An 18589-nucleotide genomic window follows, 5' to 3' on the forward strand; every position below is an offset into this window, starting at 1 on the left:
TAAATTATACCGTATAAGATTTTTTGATAAGGCTTTTTTTATGTTTATACGATTTGTAAGGTTCGTACGAATACGTGACAAATTCTCTCTATTTCTAAGGATTTAAGTTTAATGTATTTTATAATTAATACGACGATGTAAGAACGTTTTGTTAACAATTTACTATTTTGAAGTGGTCATCAATCTGGTCTTTTCAGTTTTCTCAAGCGCTGAAGCCATCGACAGCATGTAGACAAAAGAGTATCATGAAGGCAGACCATAAACAATAGACAGGCGACGTTGGCTTCGGGGTTTTTCAATTATAAGGTAACACTGCTAGCGTGCGGATCTGAACCAGATCAAATTGTATTTCTACTTATTATTACACTTCTCTATTAAATATATATATTTTGTACCTTACATTTTATGCATGCGTTTTTCTCTTTTTATACATCTAATAATCTCAACAACTATTATTAAAAGCACTGTTATATATGACGCTATTTCAAAAAGAGCAGTGTGTGTTTGTTTTCTAAGCTGACATGTAGTTTAATGCAATTTATGTTCAAGTTTTCGTTCAGCCTCGGATATCCCAGCGTCTTTCTATTATCGCAATTCGTAACAGCAACCGATAGGGGTAGCAAGCCAGCCTCTATTACCCGGACTTATCGGTTATCCGAAATATTTTATTGGACTCGTTCGGATAAACTAACAACTACCTTATGTTTCCAAATATGTTGGGATTAAAGCAGCAATATGTCGAAAATAAATAAGTACGTGTAATTATAAGACACATGTGTGTCTTGATAAAAGTAAATAAGATTATCAGAAAGATTTGTACGTTTTCAATAGATTGGGAAAACAGAAGATCTCGTACCAGTAAAACTAACTTGTTTCTCGTTAAGAGGACTAAAAACTTGTTTTCCTTTATACGAGGGTCGTGCAGAAAGTAATATTCGTTTTGACGTAACAACAATAGAAATACATTTTAAAGGGATTTCTTTGTTCGTAGCTTTCTATATGTATAGCCAGATATTTCCCAATAAAACCAGCGCTTCTATTTGACCGCTTATCGTAACGCGAAACGAGTTTCTGTCTACCTTCCGCATAGACTTGAGCCGCGAGTTCGCACGACCATCGTTTCATAAATCGTAACAGTTTTAAATCGTCGTTTCCCGCGAAGTGTTATCTACCCAAGAACTCTTTCAGTTTTCCGAAGAAGAAAAAATCCAGCAATCCGGATCGATCGCAGCTAATGAAATCGCGGACACGTTTCTTCGGGTCCTGCGGAACGAGGGACGAGCGACCAGAACGATTACGATCAAATATGAGTTTCTCGGTCAGATTATTCAATTCCCGTATCCATCGCCTTACGAATGATACCAGCCATAATCTTGTTGCCGTAAATTCTCGTAATTCGACGATGAATCCCTTTTGGACGAACGTTTTCGGCATACGAAAAGCGTAAAAGGGCGAAAGAAAGGGCATTTTAGACGAATGAAGCTTCAACGACATTAATTATCTAAACGCGGAATTTGGCATAATTTATCTCGACACACGAACAAAGTTGGACGACCTTTTAAACGAGTATTACTTTCTGAACGATCCTGGTATATTAAATGGTATTGTTCCTCTATGGATTAAAAAATAAGAGCTGTGCAAAAAATCGTACGGTTTCATCCTGCGATAGCGCGAATTAGTCCTTTCAAGCCTGGTACCGACTTTCCTTCGATTAAATGCATTAACGACAGACGAAGAATCACGTCGAAATTCCAACGAAGACGACCAGACTATAATTTACTTAACACTCTCTTTTTTCCTCATCTGACAAAGTGCTTGCGGAACTGCGAGGAGACGATCGCTATTCGGGTTAATTAGTAATCGGGGCCATGACGTCGTTTAGAGAGGATGGGAATAAAGTAGCGACATGGATATGCGCGTCACGGAATTTCCATGTTTTCTTTCCCAGTAGAGAGTTGGACGAATGTTCCTCCATTGCGAACGAAATGGCTACAACTGTTTTTTTCCATTACAACTATCGTGAACAGTTACTTAAATTCCGTCACTTGTTAGAGTTAAAAATAAATGTAAATTAAAAGAAAAACCAGAACGATTCTTTATATATGGAAATTTTAAGAATTTTCTCTGGTTTGTATAAGTATTCAGCGGAGTGCATCCTAGTTGATGCAAAGCTAATAAAAGAAGTGCAGTAGCTGGCGGACAAGGAAAGTTTCTTGGTAAATATCACGAGATCTTTTCCTTGAAGCCTTTGTACGGTTCTCTTAAAAGTGGTGGAAACTCTGTACGAATTACGATAGAAATTCCCAACAATTTATTGCACGGCTGCATCCTGTAACCGTTCTAATTCTAGAAAATCTTCTTCAACTTGATACTCTGATATATACCTTTGGTGTAAAATTATATTAAATCTTATATTAAGATTTATACTTGTAGTATAAAGGTACACGAGATCCCATGTGTTCCAGTGACTGTGAAAGTGATTTTTTTCACGCAAAAATTCTTGCATATTAAATGTTATAATGTAGATTGATGTAATATAAAATGAATTAAAAATGCAACTTCTTTAAAGTTTAAACTTTACACCAGTTTCATCATTATCAGCACGAATAAAGATTTATGGTAGAAGAATAAAAGTTCCAAGTTTGGTTAGAAAGATAATGGACATTTTTAATGGAAACTCAGGATTTAAGCTTATAAGGACAAGACAGGATTTAAGCTTTTACTGCAAGATAATCAAGAACTAAAACTTTCAATAAGAGAGATATGAAAATTAACAGAAAGAAAATGACTCCTATCAAACCTAAAACTAATTCTACAAAACCTGTGTCGATTTAACAAGCACTTGGACAGGAGTTAAATTTTCACTGCGAGATAATCAAGAACTCAAACTTCCAATTAGAAAGACATGAAAATTAACAGAAGGAAAATGATTGTTATAAAACCTAACCAGAATTACTGCTACTAATTCTACAAAACCTGTGTCGATTTAACATGTACTTGGACAGGTTTTACTGCGAGATAATCAAGAACTAAAACTTTCAATAAGAGAGATATGAAAATTAACAAAAGGAAAATAATTGTTATAAAACCTAACCAGAATTGCTGCTACTAATTGTACAAAACCTCTGTCGATTTAACATGCACTCGGACAGCATTTAAACTTTTGTTGCAAGATGATCGAAAACTAAAACTTCCAATTAGAAAGATATGAAAATTAACAGAAGGAAAATGATTGTTACAAAACCAAACCAGAATTGCTGCTACTAATTCTACGAAACTTGTGTCGATTAACTACGATAACGGACATACATAATTTATATCTTCATTGTAGGACCAGCGACAGCGTCAACTTTCGACTTGGAAGATGCGAATATTCGATCTATATCATCAGTTCGCTTAACATATTTCCCATCCGATGTGCCAATTTCAGAATCGCGTCTGCCATAGTACGCGGTGCGATTACATCGGCGCGCCTCGATCTAAAATGTCCGTGGTTATCAAAATTCACGACAGCCACTTACATTGAACGCGAATCGACGTGGAAGAGCGTGGAATTTTCGAGCGAATCTAACAGCAAAAGCTTGGGAACCGGTTGAAACGGTTCGTTGGTACCTGATGCTGATTAAATTTCGAAGTTTAGATTAGCACGAAGGTACAAAGCCGAAGTTGCTACTCTCCGCAGCTAACGTACATTTGCATGTTTGACTGAGAACCGCAGACTAACCGTGCCGCTTCAGATTACTCCAATTATCAGGCAAACTTTCGCAAAATTTCCAACCGATTATGCCATTCGTTCGACGTGTAGAATCAACGTTTGTTGTTAATTGTAACGATCACGTTAGTTACTGTACCCTAACATTCATCGTCGAAGTGATCAATAAATTAAATGCGACAGAAAAAGACATCCGCAAATTGTTCATTTTCTACGCCGAATGCCGAATTTGTCCGTTTTCTCGAATTTTTCACGAAAGTTTAGAAGATTCCATTTAGTAAATAATGCTGCGACACGTTAATTGTCAAAATTGCGAGAACAACAGGTACGAATTACTTCGAACATCAAAACTATGAATTTTCTCTTGATATTCGTCATTGAAAAGTAAAGTGAATTCGAAGATAGAAAGAGAAGCGTGGAAACAGTTTATCGTTGCTTCTGTGACGAGTTTCAATTCTTCGCAATATTTCATAAAGACACGAAATTCTCTCGCCAATTCGATTTATTCGGCACACGAAAAGAATATCAAAATATCAGGTATACAATTGATTAAAAAATACCTAAACTACGAATATTACTGTGGTATTCGCTATCAAAATAAGTAAATTGCCTTTCCATCAGAGCCATTTTTATTGACGAATGATAAACTAAATTCCAACGGTCTGCGACTTCGCGTAGGAATCGCGTTACGTCTCGGTCTTCACAAGGAACCGAAAAATAAAGCAAACAGCAAGAAACTGGGTCGATTTATGCGGTTTTTCCTATTCGTATTCAAACGCGAGCGAGCTACGCGATCGTGCGTATTCATTTAATTAAAGTAAAGTTCCTGGACAGAATGGCCCTCGAATTACAGCAGAGACGCGAAATGTTTGTCAAGTCTTTGCGCGCACGTCTGTAGACCCGGTTCATGAATATTCAGAACGCTGTGACCAAGAATTATTAATATCACGAACAAACAGAAAATGTCAGGCTTTCGAAGAGCCTCTACTGTTTGGTAATTTTACAGAAGGGGAGAGAATTCGGCGAGTTAGCGGCGCGAATAATGGAACCCAAAATTCGGCCGAACCTCGTTTCAAAAACGAGCAGATTCTTGTTAAAATATCACTCACTCTGTGATCAAGCCTCTTATAACGAACGCACACAGCAATCGCTAATTTTCAGAGCAACGCGTCGGGGCTTTAACAACGTGTAATCAAATCTGTACTACCGAGTTATCCCTATGGGATCAGATAACTCGGTACGGTGTAAGACAGAAACCAAGAATGTACAGAACATTCGACAGCGCGCACAGCAAATACTATATCTTCTATCTTGTCATCCGCACAGACAGCGCTACACGATTATTCATCCAGCAAAATTCTAGCATACGTCTGATACTGAAATTTACACAGATCACCTGACACCTAACTGTATCTAATTTACCTAATTAAAGCGGCGTCAGAATTTCATGAGCTATACACTATATACAAAACAGAATGCAACATAGAACACATATGTATACATACATGCACGTATGTATTAGCCACACGCGCGAGCAGAGTAATATGTATGAGAAAAATGCCAGAAGAATATTCTATTCTGTACTGGAGCGAAGATAAGGATAATCAACGTTTAAAGCAATGGTTAAAATACAGTTTTGTAAATTGTTCGAAGAAGTTTAAATGGACTAGCCGTCGCCACAGTGAAATAAAAATAATTCACGGTCGAAGTAACAGCGTAAATATAATTTTAAAAAGCGTGTGAAGACTTTTAACGTACGAATCGTCATCCATATGAAATAAAAATAATCGATGATCAAAGTAATAGGTAAAATAGAATTTTGGAAAACGTCCGATGTTTTTGACGGGTGAATCGTCGTCCTTATAAATCTTGACGGAATATGGTACAAAAATACTAACGCAGGGATGAACGGCTTACGGTAAATTAGGGAATCACGCGAGTTTACAAGCTCATTAAGATTTACTATCGAGAGTAGTTGGGAATTAGTTGACGACTACGTAGTTCCCTTTGACAGTCGATAAGCACGAGATAATTGAAACGAACATATTGCACCCTTATGCAAAGCTCTCGCCAAGGGACGTTTTCGAGAACTTCGCTACTCTGATCAATTACCGGATAACGATTCGCTATTACGCTCATCGATGAAAGCAACAGCAGACTTTTGCACGTAACGAACGAACGAACGCGTTTCGTTGCTATGTCGTTTTGCACAATCGCTCGATCTATACTTTTTCTAACTTTATTTCTTAGCTGTTTTATTATAGATTTGTTATTTCGTAAAATACTTTATAACGTAATATAGCGAATAGAATACTAAACGAATACCAAACTTAATATTGTAAAATAAAGGAAGAAATATTGTACCGTAAAAACTTTCTGAACGATATATGGAACTTCTAAAAAGAATAAAAATAACGCTAAACCTAATAATCAATATCAAATAAATACTAAATAAAACACTAGGTAAATAGTAAATTTTAAAAACCGAGTAAATATTTAAACCTAATTTCCGATACAAAATAAATACTAAATAAAATTTATTACAATCTCTTATTATAAACCAGTAGGTTTTTTAATATGCATTAGGCAGACAGCCTATTTGCATCGAGGAAAAAATCGCGCGATAACAGGCGCTCTTCCAGGGAAAACGTAATATCTACATGCTGAGAAGATTTCGTTTCGTTTCGTTTCTTTACCGTTTCGTTCGAAACTCTTCAAACTTAGTGAATCCGCGTATTATTTCACGTTCCATCGGACAGCATTTCTTCGCAAAAAAAAAAAGGATAAAAAAAACAACAAGGCAAAATCTCCTCGGCTAACTAGCCGCCGGTTTCCGCGAAACTTTCCTTCGCTTCGTCCGCTACTTTCCTCCGCGGTATCATCCAACTTTCAAGAAAACGACACCCCATTTCAACGCCCACACGATTCTCCACCACCATTTTGCCACGCCGCCAATGTGATTCAGCTTTTCATGGTAACTTCTTCGGTACGGCCGTACCAGCAGGTAACTCCGGTGTACAACAGCGACGAGACAAAGCGAATTGTCCCATAAATAATTCTCGAGGCATGAACAGCTTTTCCGGAAACTGGCCAAACTCGAATTGATTTTCGTCCAGAGACGGACTGTTAGAGAAGGAACGTGTAATAAAACGGAACGGGACGTTAGAGGGTTGCGGAGAATCGATTAAACTGGATGTTGCGCTTTGTTTCAGTTTCTTCTTCCGATGGCTCCTCTTTCCTTTTATCGAAATTTCTCCGAAAATTGAGGAGACGACTTTACGTGGTCGATTAAATTAAAAAACGCGCCGTTTTATTTCCCACGACTTCTCGTTCCTTGCGAAATACCTGGGAAATTTTTGTACGGTAGATTGAATTAAATTTGGCTTTTTAATTTTTCCCTCGTGATTCCTAGTTTTTCTTTTTTTTTTTTTTTTTTTTTTTTTTTTTTAATCAAAATATCTCGTATCTGGAAGAGAATTTCCAATTATCAATATCAAGTTGAATAATTTGCATTTTTACTTCTCCCTTCTTGTTCGTTCTATCAAACAATTTCATAAAATTTTTACAGTCTCGAATTTTATGCAATCGTCTAAATTAATTCGCTTTTTTTACTTTCCTCTTATAATTCATTATCTCGTTCCAACGAAATTTCTTTCAAATTTTCAAGAAGAATACTGCGAGGTTTCTCGCTTTTCCTTTCTCATATTGAAAAATTTAATTCTCCTATCACACGCTATCATCTTGTTCGCACGTTCCCGTTCTCGTATCATAACATTTTGCTAAAACAATTAGAAAACCATAGACAAAATGAAAATAAAGCACTCGCCTTTTCTCCTTTCGCTGTTGCTTCTTCTTCTTGAAGGCTTTCTTCACCCGCAAAAGCAGAAAGGCGGCGCGATCGATGGTCAGGCCCGGTGAAGCCTTGTCGCCGCTCGACATCCTGCGTCCTAGTCCTCCCAACACCTGCCCAGAATGAGAGAATCCTTTTTTTAATATTCATCATTATCCATCCGTGAGACAATTAGCAGGAAAAGAAAGAAAGAGGTCGATTTGTCGAGCCTATCATTATTCTGCCAATTTCACGGATTCAATTCCAAGAATTTAAAGCATCGGACCAATCGCTCCTCTTTAAAATTAAGATATCGTGGTAATAGCAGCTACAGTTAACGTTTACGTTATTTCAAGATGAAACTAAGTCTGAGAGGAAATAATATTGCCATTTCCTTCGCTTATATTCTTTTCACTTTTACAAAGTAAACGAACGAATAGGAGAAAATGAAATAGATCCTCCTCGTTACTTTAATCCACGATCGTTCGTATTAACTCGTTCCGTTTGTCTTCTAATCATGATCGCGCCATGGTTCACAGCTCACCCGCTAATCACGCGCCGCTCCGTTTTATCGAAATCACTTTAGAGCACGCTATGGCTCGCGATCATTATGCAAACATTACCCAATCTTCGATGTGAACGCGAAAATGTCCTTCTAAATAATGGTTCTTTCCAAGTTAGTTTCTGACGAATATACTCGTCACGAAGAAATGACAATATTTTCTGTCACGACGAAGCCTGTCAGTGTTAAAATAAAAAAATGAAATGTCATTTCGTCACAACATCATTCTGTGTTATAACAGCTGTGTTTGACGAGTATACTCGTCGTTGTTTATTTTTCGCGACACGTTACCGAAATTCGAAAAATTTCAGTAAGCGCAGTTACGTAATCAATTTGATCTGTGAACGATTTAATTATCAAGAATTTCCTTGAATCACTTCGGATAAACTTTTAATAGAACGCGCCAGGGATTAACGTAGAGAATATACATTCACAAGGAATGTTTAAACTTTGAAACTACCGTGTTCCGTCATTGCCCCGCGATCTTTACGCAAACAAAACCTGAAGGAAATGTTCTCTGTTTAGAAACATTGATGCATAAACAGGGAAACAATTCTCAGGGGGTTCCTTTAATTATTTCGGTGAAACTTTTAATAAAATATAGCCAGAATTATCGTGGAAAATATATCGTAAATTCACGAAGAATTTTCGAACTGCAATGTCTTTCCATTGCATCGCGTTGCGAAAAAAAGAAACAGGAACAAAGTGAATCGAAAAAAGACACAAAGTGGTCGAATTTTAAGAGAAATGACGAAACGTATCTGAATTGAACACACGGTGAAAAGAAGGGTTTTCGAAGTGTTGGGAAAATATTTTTCGAAGTGAGAAAGTAATTACGCGGTTTCCCGACCAAGCCCGGATCAAACTCATTTCCATTTATTCGTTTTCACGTCAACCGCATTACATGTCTCGCCGGCTGGGTACCTGTTGTATTTTAATGAAACGTTCAAATGAATTACACGTATTCCGAGTTTCGTCGTTGTACAAAATTTCATCGCCGTGTTTCTCTTAATTAGCAGGAATACACCGTCTAGCGAAATATTACGGTGACGCGTACGAAACGTCGCTTTTTCAAACTTTCAAATTAACACGAGGAAACCATACCATAAATTTTGCCCGTTGCTCGATCGTTAGATGCTGCGCCAGTCGCACATCATGAAGAAACGTAGAAATAAAATAGTTAAAATTTCGTGCTTTGTAGTCATGGATTATTTGTGACTCGTAAAGTGACTTTCAACAAAGTTAACGAGAGTATAATTTGAATAATTGAAAGAGCGTGCGTACGCGTTAGGATAATCGATTCGTAGAATGCAAGATCGATAATTTTTTATCGGAGGGCAAGCCAAGAGAAAGGGCAACGACGATGTTCCATGCGAGACTTAACTGCAAACAATAAGAGAGATGATATCTCGGACGCAAATAGGAAAAGTAAAGACGATAAACAAACACGAACAAAAATTAACAGAAGCTTCGTACGGAGCGGAAATAAAAAAATTATGGATTACAACACGAAACTCTTACTGTTTCTTCGCTCTTCCAAACACTTGGACAATTTTTTATAACGATCAAATTGGATTAGAACAATAAGATCATAAAAGAAGTATTCAAAGAATTTTTTAGTTAATGTCTGAAATTAAAAAATTATTGGTAGGAGTACACGGAATTATACGAGAGTTATTTTAACCCTCCACTGATGTTGTTATGTCATAGATGACCATAACGCTTTAGGTCAGGATGTTTAATTAAATTTGTACTCTGTATTTAGCGGTGATGACCACTAATAATCTCTGTCGCGTGATATACGGAATACAAAATTCAATTGAATATTCTACGTAAATATATTAGGTATGATCATTGAGAGTTAATTACGTGTATCACGTATACACGATATTCCAAAGGATCCATACGCGTGTTTAAAGCGTTTTATCGAAATATACGGCATTTTATATGCACCAGTTTAACGCATTACCAGCAGGACAATTGTCGTGACGGATCACCAAAGTGATCCGGTTTCTCCGCATCCTAGTTCGACCAGGTCTTTAAATCCTCCCCTTGCAAACGTCGATTAATCCCTCTATCAACCGTGAACACCGATAACGGTTCGTAAACCAAGCGTAAGCCTTGGCTCGAAGACAATGCTCTCTGTTCAGCTTGTCTACCATAAAAAGAATAGATTTTTCGCCTGAAAAAATCCACTGTTCGTCAGATTGAACGGCGATGGACGCAACTGTATTCGCAAGAAAAATAATCAAAAAGCTTGCATTCGTTAGGAGCGCAACTTTATCCGATGTGAAACGTTATTTTAGATTACGATCACTGGGACTTTAGGATCGAAAGGGAATTTACGCAAATTCAAATTTCTACGAACACGAATAAAACAGCCGGGTCCGCGTAGAGATCCGTATCATTTGCATAATATACGCGTCCTATGTACTTAAACGTTTTTAAAATTCATACATAAAACACATAAAAGTGCAAAGTCTAGCGGCCATTATCCTGTGAAATCGTAAATAACGGAAGTTGGATTCTCAGCTTGGATATCAGGGTTTCAGGTCATCAACGTTTACCAAGAGGCTTTTTACTACCGAAATGTTATTTATGGCTTTACCGAGCACGATATATTTTCGCTGACGGGCCTGTGCAAATGGCCTCTCGCGGAAAACGCTCGTCATTTTATACAATACGAACCGAATATAAAACATTCGATGCGTAGAACAATGTCGATCAGACGCGGCAGCGTTGGCAAAAATGATGCTGATTTATTATTAAAACTGTGGCACGTGTGATTTACGCTACACGGCCGCCGATCAATTTTCGTCCATTCCGCTCGAATATAAACGAGACGCGCGAAATGAACGCCGAGACGCTTTTAGCATATCCTCCACCCTTGACCGTTTCCTCCTCTTTCCTCATTCAGGCTGAAATCGCTTCCGGCCTCTTACAGCTAGAGGAGAAAGTCATCCAGTGCCGAGCAAAGCTTGTTCTCGCTTCTAAGGCTAAATATTAACAGTGTAAATATTCTTACTCGCATAAATAAATAAATAAAGCTGCCGCGTGTGTGATATTTCGCGGACATATTGTTTAGCAAAGCTTTTATTTAATTCCGTGCAATTAAAAGCATTAGTATGTAAAAGATTGTTTTTTACAACTTCTTTCTCAGCTAATTAAGTATAAGATTGGATCTAAATTTTAAGCAAAAACGTTCCAGCGTAATCTTTAAATATCGTTTCACTAACATATCTCCTTTGTACGTCTTTTAACGTCCTTTTACAAATACTTTTACTAACATTCTTTTAACTAATATCACAAGCTACTGCCTAGACAATTAGGCGACAAGTAGCGAATAATTAACACTTAAATTCAATCTTAGAATAATAATTATCCTTCGTTATACAATTATTCTTTTAATTATAAATTCTAAAGTTTGAATTCCGCCGTCTTTGGTCCTGGTTATAGGAAAAAGGAGGAAGGCGCTTCTTCGGAACAGATTCGAAAAAGAGAAATAAACCGATCGAATTAATTTACAAGAGATTGGTAGATTTTTTCGCAAGTAGCGGTCATTCGACGTACACTAGTCAAGATCGGAGGTTATTTCGTTGAACGTATTAACGTGGGTGTGACAATCTGGCGATGTAACTAGCGAAGAATCTGCAGCTTCTATGGTAATGGAATTAAAGGGGCACGGTCGACTGCGTTAATTCCAGGAAATAGATGGATCACCAAAGCAATATGCCACGAGGATTTGTTCGCGGCAGGCTTGTTAGTGGATCGATCGGATTATCGATCGACGAGGGTCGTTTAGATCGCGTGGCCGATTCCAAACGATCTTCTCGATGGGAAACCGAAATACCGCGACAAGAGCTGTTATCACCTGTATACACTGCGAAATATTCCAACTATTGACGTTCTCTTACGTTGCGAAATCCTTCGTTAATCGAGTTTGCTTGCTCGATTCCCGAATGTTGTTATGTGAAATGCCAGCAGAAATTATTACCTATTATTAGCTAATATTCTATCCTCTGTTTTCTTTTCTAGTACTTTTTCCTTTGCTGATCTTAACCGGCTTAGCTGTTTCTGCCGAGTATACTCGTCACGAACAGATGACAATATTTTGTGTTTTAACCAATATACTTGACGTGAGTAAAAAGTAGTTACAATTTGCTGTTTAAAGCACAAATTAGTAATTGCAGTAATAAAATTAATTGCTTAACCTACAACTACGGGCATAGCCCGTAGTAGATGATCGGACCAAACATAAATTCTCGAACGTAAATCGTATTATAGGTTAAGGAGTTAAAAAACAGTCGTTTCGTTGCAACTTAATTCTATATTATAACAGCCATACATATGGTACTCTGTGTTTAACGAGTATACTCGTCACCGTTTACCTTCTGCGATAAGTTTTAAGTACACACTTTACAAAGAATTCGCAACAGCCAACTGTTTAATAAAGGAATAAGTAAATCGAAATGTTTCTCCTTATCGCGTGATAAAATCTTCTATCGTGCTCATAGTTTGCCACAGTCTAGCTTCGATAGTTTCAACCCCTTTTCATACTCGTTCTTATACATGTCTTTTTATACTTCAATTAAACGATATGTAAATCGTTTGATATTTGTTTTTCAACAATCTTCTACGTTAACGTTCAATAATGTATACCGTTACGTATTACTTTGAGAATTACATTAAATTTGATTAAAATACAGACTGGATTATGATCCTCTTAATTCATCCCTGTGTTGAATTCAAGATTCGGTTGAGGAATAGTTCCGAGGTTCAACGTTCCTTACATTCTTATCTCCGATAAAAATAAAGCGGTGTAAAGGCGAAGTGTTAGATTCTCACGCTAATGGAACTATTCTCGTTTGGAGGCTGCAAGATAGAGATAGAGGCATTTGGAGATCTACTTCGGGATTTGAACCCGGATATTCTTCCCAACGATGCCATTCGCCTTTCCTATCGAGATCTCATTCGAGCTATGCGTTCACCGTTCCCCGTACATTTTCGTCTTGTGTCAATCCACTGTTTCCATGTGTGTATGTGTGGAAACTTCCATCCAGATCTCGTGTAAAATCTTTTACCACCAAAAGCCTGGTTCATGGATCAAACTAGGTCGGCTGAAAATTCCCCAGAATCATCCCACGATTCTACAAACTTTTCTCACTTTCTCTTCTTTCCACCATTTTTGCCACTTATTATTCATTTCAGATATTTCATTTCTACTTAATCATCTCTTCATTCCAACTGACTTTTCCTTCTCTTGCTTCTGACGTCTTCTATTTATTCTTCATTTTCATACGAGTAAATAAATAAATATCAATAAAAATAAATACGAGCTTCAGCCTTCGATATTTCATCTATATTTTATAACATCAAATTCTCCAAAGTTATCCTTCGATTGCAAAAGTTCTCCTTGTTTGTATCCTTTTCTTTCTTTCATTCATCCATCACGCGCGCGTCAACCTTTAATTCTTCATGGTTTATCACATGCAAATCTGAAAACTTACTCCCCGAGTTTACTTCCCGTTTTCTTCATTCCTTTCATTTATCTGTGCTTCGATCGTCAACCCTTAAATTTGCATGTTCCACAACACGTACTTTCCATGAATCATCCGCCAATTCCATAAGCATCCTCCATATCTTCTTCCCTTCTATCGTTCCGCCTATTTATTCTTTAGTGCCAGTCTCCAATTTCTCATACCTTATTATCTACATGCAACTCTAAATAACGACTTCCTCATTCCACAACTTTCTCCGTTTCTTCTCCCCTCTCTTTCGTTTATCTTTGATTCGATCGTCGATCTTCGACTTTGCATGTTCCGCGACACGTACTTTCCATAGTTCGCCCCTGAAATTCGAAATCCTCCCCCATATCTTCTTTCTTTCTATCGTTCTGTCCACTTATTCTCTGGCGACTACCTCCAACTTTTCATACTTTATCACATACAACTCTAAGAAATTACTTCCTGATTCCATAACTTTCCTCCTTTTGTTTCTCTTTCTTTCATTTCGATTCGATCGTCGATCTTCAATCTTGCACGTTGCACAACACATAATTTCCACGAATCGTCCCTCAATTTCCTACGTCCATATCTTCTTCCTTTCTATCGTTCTGCCCATTTATTCTTTAACGTCGATCTTCAATTTCTCCCTGTTTATTATCTACACGCAACTCCAAGGACTCGCTTTCTGACTCCCAAACTTCCTCATTTTGTCTTCCAATATCTCATTTGTAATTAATTTGATCGTCGGTCATTTCAATTTTGCATGTTCCGCAACATGTAATTTCCACGAATTGTTTCTCGAATGCATTTCTTTCCTCCTTCTCTGTCTCTTATCTGTCCCATTTATTTTTGGGTGGAACGTCAACCTTCGATTTCCCATTTTCTATAATCGGCCCCATTTTCTAATTAATTAATAAACGAGAAAGAAAAAGCCGATTGTAAACAACGATGATCATTGATCGTCCGAAGGCTGATAGAGCAATGAAAAATTCATTTTCTTAGAGTGGAATTAGCAGTCGCGTTACTTCTGCCCGCCATCCAGTGCATTATGCATCCGACTATACGACACGCAACTGACCAGCCGGTCAGACAGCTTGTTTTATTCCTGAAAAATCCTATTTGCAAACACGACGAGGCTGACGTGCCTGGTTTTCTTAAAGGGACAACGTATGGACAGAAAACGCCACGTCGAATATAACAATCGTTTTATTCCAAGATTTTATAAAATTCGTGAAACAATCTAATCACAGAATTACGATAATATTGACTTTCTGATTAAAATAAGATTAATACACGCTAACGAAGTTACAGAGTAATTTTACGATTTGAGAGACAATTACGATAAAATTGACTTTCACAGATTAATCGGCAATGGCAAAGTCGTCGTTGATTAATTCTTTGTTTATTTTCCATATCTTTCTCGCAATTCTTTCGCTTTCAAAAAATCTGCAAAATCTCTCCGATAATTTCTGAAGCCTCTATTACACGTTGTACAAGCAACATTTTTTTTACAGATTTTTCAGGACAAATGGAAATTCGCTTCGTAGATTTCACGAGTGAAATTTCATCACTCGCCGCGAAAACGACTCAGGTTGCGGATGTGTTGAGTCACGCAACTCTCACATTCCGCACACAGAAGCTTCCAAAAACGATGTACAATGCTAAACAGTTAAAAATCCCTGGTGAAATTTTCGGTACCTGATTACAACGTTTGAGAGACTTCTCCTCCACTTGATTTCCATTAGTTTCTACTCACAAAGGATGCACAATGTGCAGCAAAGTTCTGTGTTAGTTCAACAGTATCGTATGGGTTGCAACAGTAAATTGAACGACACAGCCGAGAGAAGTAAGTTAGCGTGGCGCAACTAACACGTACGGTTAAACGTGTACTACATTACGAAGACGAAGAAGGTACGCTTCAGAGATCAATAAGATCGACGAAAAAGAAAGATATGTTAATTACCATCGTTCCGTACCATCGTTGTTCTATTTAACATTATCCATTCTCCTCCGCGAACATTTCCAGAGGAAACTTTATTCGTTGTTGATGAATTTCCAGGAACGTGAATATCGAAACCATGTAAAATAATATTTGCATCGGAACACGCAATATTCCTTTTACAGTTCATATTTTTTTGGTACGTAGGAAGCTAAGGAATTTTAATCACCATCGTTCTGATCCAAACTTTCTTTTCCTTTTTCCTTCCATTTGACAACATATATCGCTCGCAAATATTGGAAAATTACAAAAAGATCTAACCCAAAACGTCAAATTTCCAGGAAGATGAAAATTAATAACCGGAAAAGAAAGGAGGCAGAGTAATTTCTGTATCGAAACACACGCACACACACACGTATTGCTCTGAACGTGCGGGATATTTTCCATCGACAAATATAACTGGTTTATTCAAGCAGAGTAAACGAACGAATCTTTTTTCCAAAAACTAATTCCCGATAGAAAAAAAAGATTTTCTTTCGCTTGGTAAAATCAGCGCTCGTTCGAATCATCGATCTTTAGATCGCCACCGATTCGTCCGGTATATTTAATTATCGTTTCGTTTGCCTTGAAGAGAACTGGCGATTTTATTTACGCTGTGCGCTACACTGGAACAGAAACGTGTGAACAAAATCCACGCATTTTTGAAAGAATCGTAATCGAGGCTGTCGAACTTGACCAAACATCAGCCAAAATGCTGACGAAAATCTAAATACCTTGATCAAATTAAACAACGCCCACGCTGAAAATTTTCGTCCCGTGCGTGCAACGTTTATGCGAAAAATCTGGAACGTTGTTCGAAACGCTGGCATATTAAAGAAGTTGAGAGAAATTTGTTCGCAGCTGCACGTATCGCGGTAGAAAGTTTCGATTACGACGAATGTCGTTCGAGAGCTCAGTTATAGAATTCAAGTTTTTACTAGTGTTCTTTGTTGAAAAAGTCCCGTAACCCTGATCTGTTCGACGAAAGGTGAGATTACCCTTCATAAGACGAATCCTTGAAAGAAACTCGAAGACCCGTAGAACCGTGGATATCTCTGAACCGCTTTAAGCCCGAACACTCGAATAATTGGTATTTACATAGTTCAAAGAAACGGAGATCGATCTTGAAGAAGTTTCGCAATATTCTTTTATTCTTCTAGGACGAACGGCAGCCTTGACCAATTACGAATATTAGAGATTACGAAGAATGTTCAAAGGATATGCAAATATTACAGTGTACGACGAAAGAAATATCGTGCAAATCGTATAAAGCAGGAAACGAGCAATATTTTACGCAATCGTCGACATTATGAGAGAGATGTACAGTATTAAATATTAGTTAAAGTGGAAGCCGATGACGTTGGAAACGAAGAGTTACGGACGTCCGTAACAACGGAACAACTTGGACTTGTCTCCTTTATTAATTAGTATCCGACGAATAGTACAAGTTGCAGCGTAACGAAGCTCTCGCTTTGTGCAAGCTGTTCCAGCAGATAGCCTTCGTGTAAATTGTAACTAATTCCAACTATTGCTAGAAACGAAACTTCCCACCCATGTGAAAAGAAACGTAAAAGGTAGGAGGAGTGATTGACCTCGATCAGGCCAGCTCGTTCCAGTTATTATCGAGCTTCGATCAAACTGCTACAAATTGCTGCGAACTTTCGAATACGAAATCAAAGGAAACGTGGCTTTACTGAAACGCGCGTTCGCCTTTAGTGTGCGTTAAATTGCTCGAAATTGAATTCCATGTGCGAATTAAATTGATAATTGGTGTTTTTCATTTTTTCTTTTACGGAAATGATTTTTATGAATTTTTCATCAAACTTGCAGGTTCAAATATGCGCGGAATGCACATAACACGCGAAAGTATATATGGAACATAGAAAATGTAATATTTGTTATGATTAGGCTGCGGATTTTTATCGATATGCGTAATCAAATAGCGATTTGTTTCGTTTATTAGATATCATAACAAGCACTCTACTCTGCATATGTTACATAGTTTCGCAAATCGCGTGCATCCTATGCGTCCTCGCGACTCTAAACTTCCTATGGAAGTAAAAATCTTATTAGGTTTGCTTGTTGTATTTAGTACGTAAAATCAATTTCTCTTTAGATTCTACCTTTTTTATTATTGTATTCATAACGATATAAATTTTCATAGATGCCTGCACTCTATTTACGAAACTATATTTCATTCTGTGTTACGTGCGATGTATCGTAATGCTGTAAAACTATATTTTGGATGTGTTATTGTGCAACGTATCGCAATACAATGAAATTACATATTGGACGTGTTATGTGCAATGTATCGTAATGCAATGAAATTACATTTTTCACGTGTTACGTGCGCTGGAGCGTGCAGTCTCTTTTTGGTTTTAGGAAACGTTATTTCTATCGGTTGCATCAAGAAGACGAAGTAAAAAGCTATCGCTTCTCGAAATTGCTTAGCTTTCGAGGAAACATGACCCGGATAATCCGCACTTCGGCTGCAGATGAACGTAATAACGTGTATGTTATAGCTTATGTGGCGATGGAATAAGGCGCAATTGAGATTTATGGCAGCGAACGGCATCATGATAATAATTTATATGACATTAATTACCGTGCAAGTAGATCATCGAACAGTTTCTGCAAGTGAAATTCTTGGAAACGATAACGTTCAAGCCATTGACGAGTGAAGTATGACATTTCTATCGAAAGAAATCAAACCAAAAAATGCGAAGGAAAACAAATATATACAATGGAAAGGAAGAAACAAAGTTTTATCTGTACGTGTGAACAAAAATCACTCAAATATACAGAAACGTAGTATAGCAAAGTCGAGGCATCGAAGATGAATTTTATGAATTTTTCTATGAAAACTTATAAACTGATCGGTTTATCCACTCGAGTAATTCTGATGTTAACACAGTTGTTGTAACATTTTCAGTTAGATTTTTCTTTTACTCAAACAGAAATTTACGATATTTATAACAAGTGATCGAGTGTCGTGTATTAGAAA

General features: G+C 37.4%; 1 protein-coding gene across 6 annotated transcripts in view; it reads right to left on the reverse strand.

Moving 5' to 3' along the window:
* LOC126923460 (uncharacterized) overlaps nt 1-18589 on the reverse strand; it is a 193333-nt gene that overhangs the window by 141570 nt on the left and 33174 nt on the right. For all 6 annotated transcript variants that reach the window (XM_050736929.1, XM_050736928.1, XM_050736932.1 and 3 more), the window contains one exon: nt 7539-7675. In XM_050736929.1, the coding sequence (XP_050592886.1) occupies nt 7539-7675 (137 nt within the window). The remainder of the gene's footprint in view (nt 1-7538; nt 7676-18589) is intronic.

This window comes from Bombus affinis, chromosome 13 (assembly GCF_024516045.1).
Source record: "Bombus affinis isolate iyBomAffi1 chromosome 13, iyBomAffi1.2, whole genome shotgun sequence".
NCBI lineage: Eukaryota > Metazoa > Arthropoda > Insecta > Hymenoptera > Apidae > Bombus > Bombus affinis.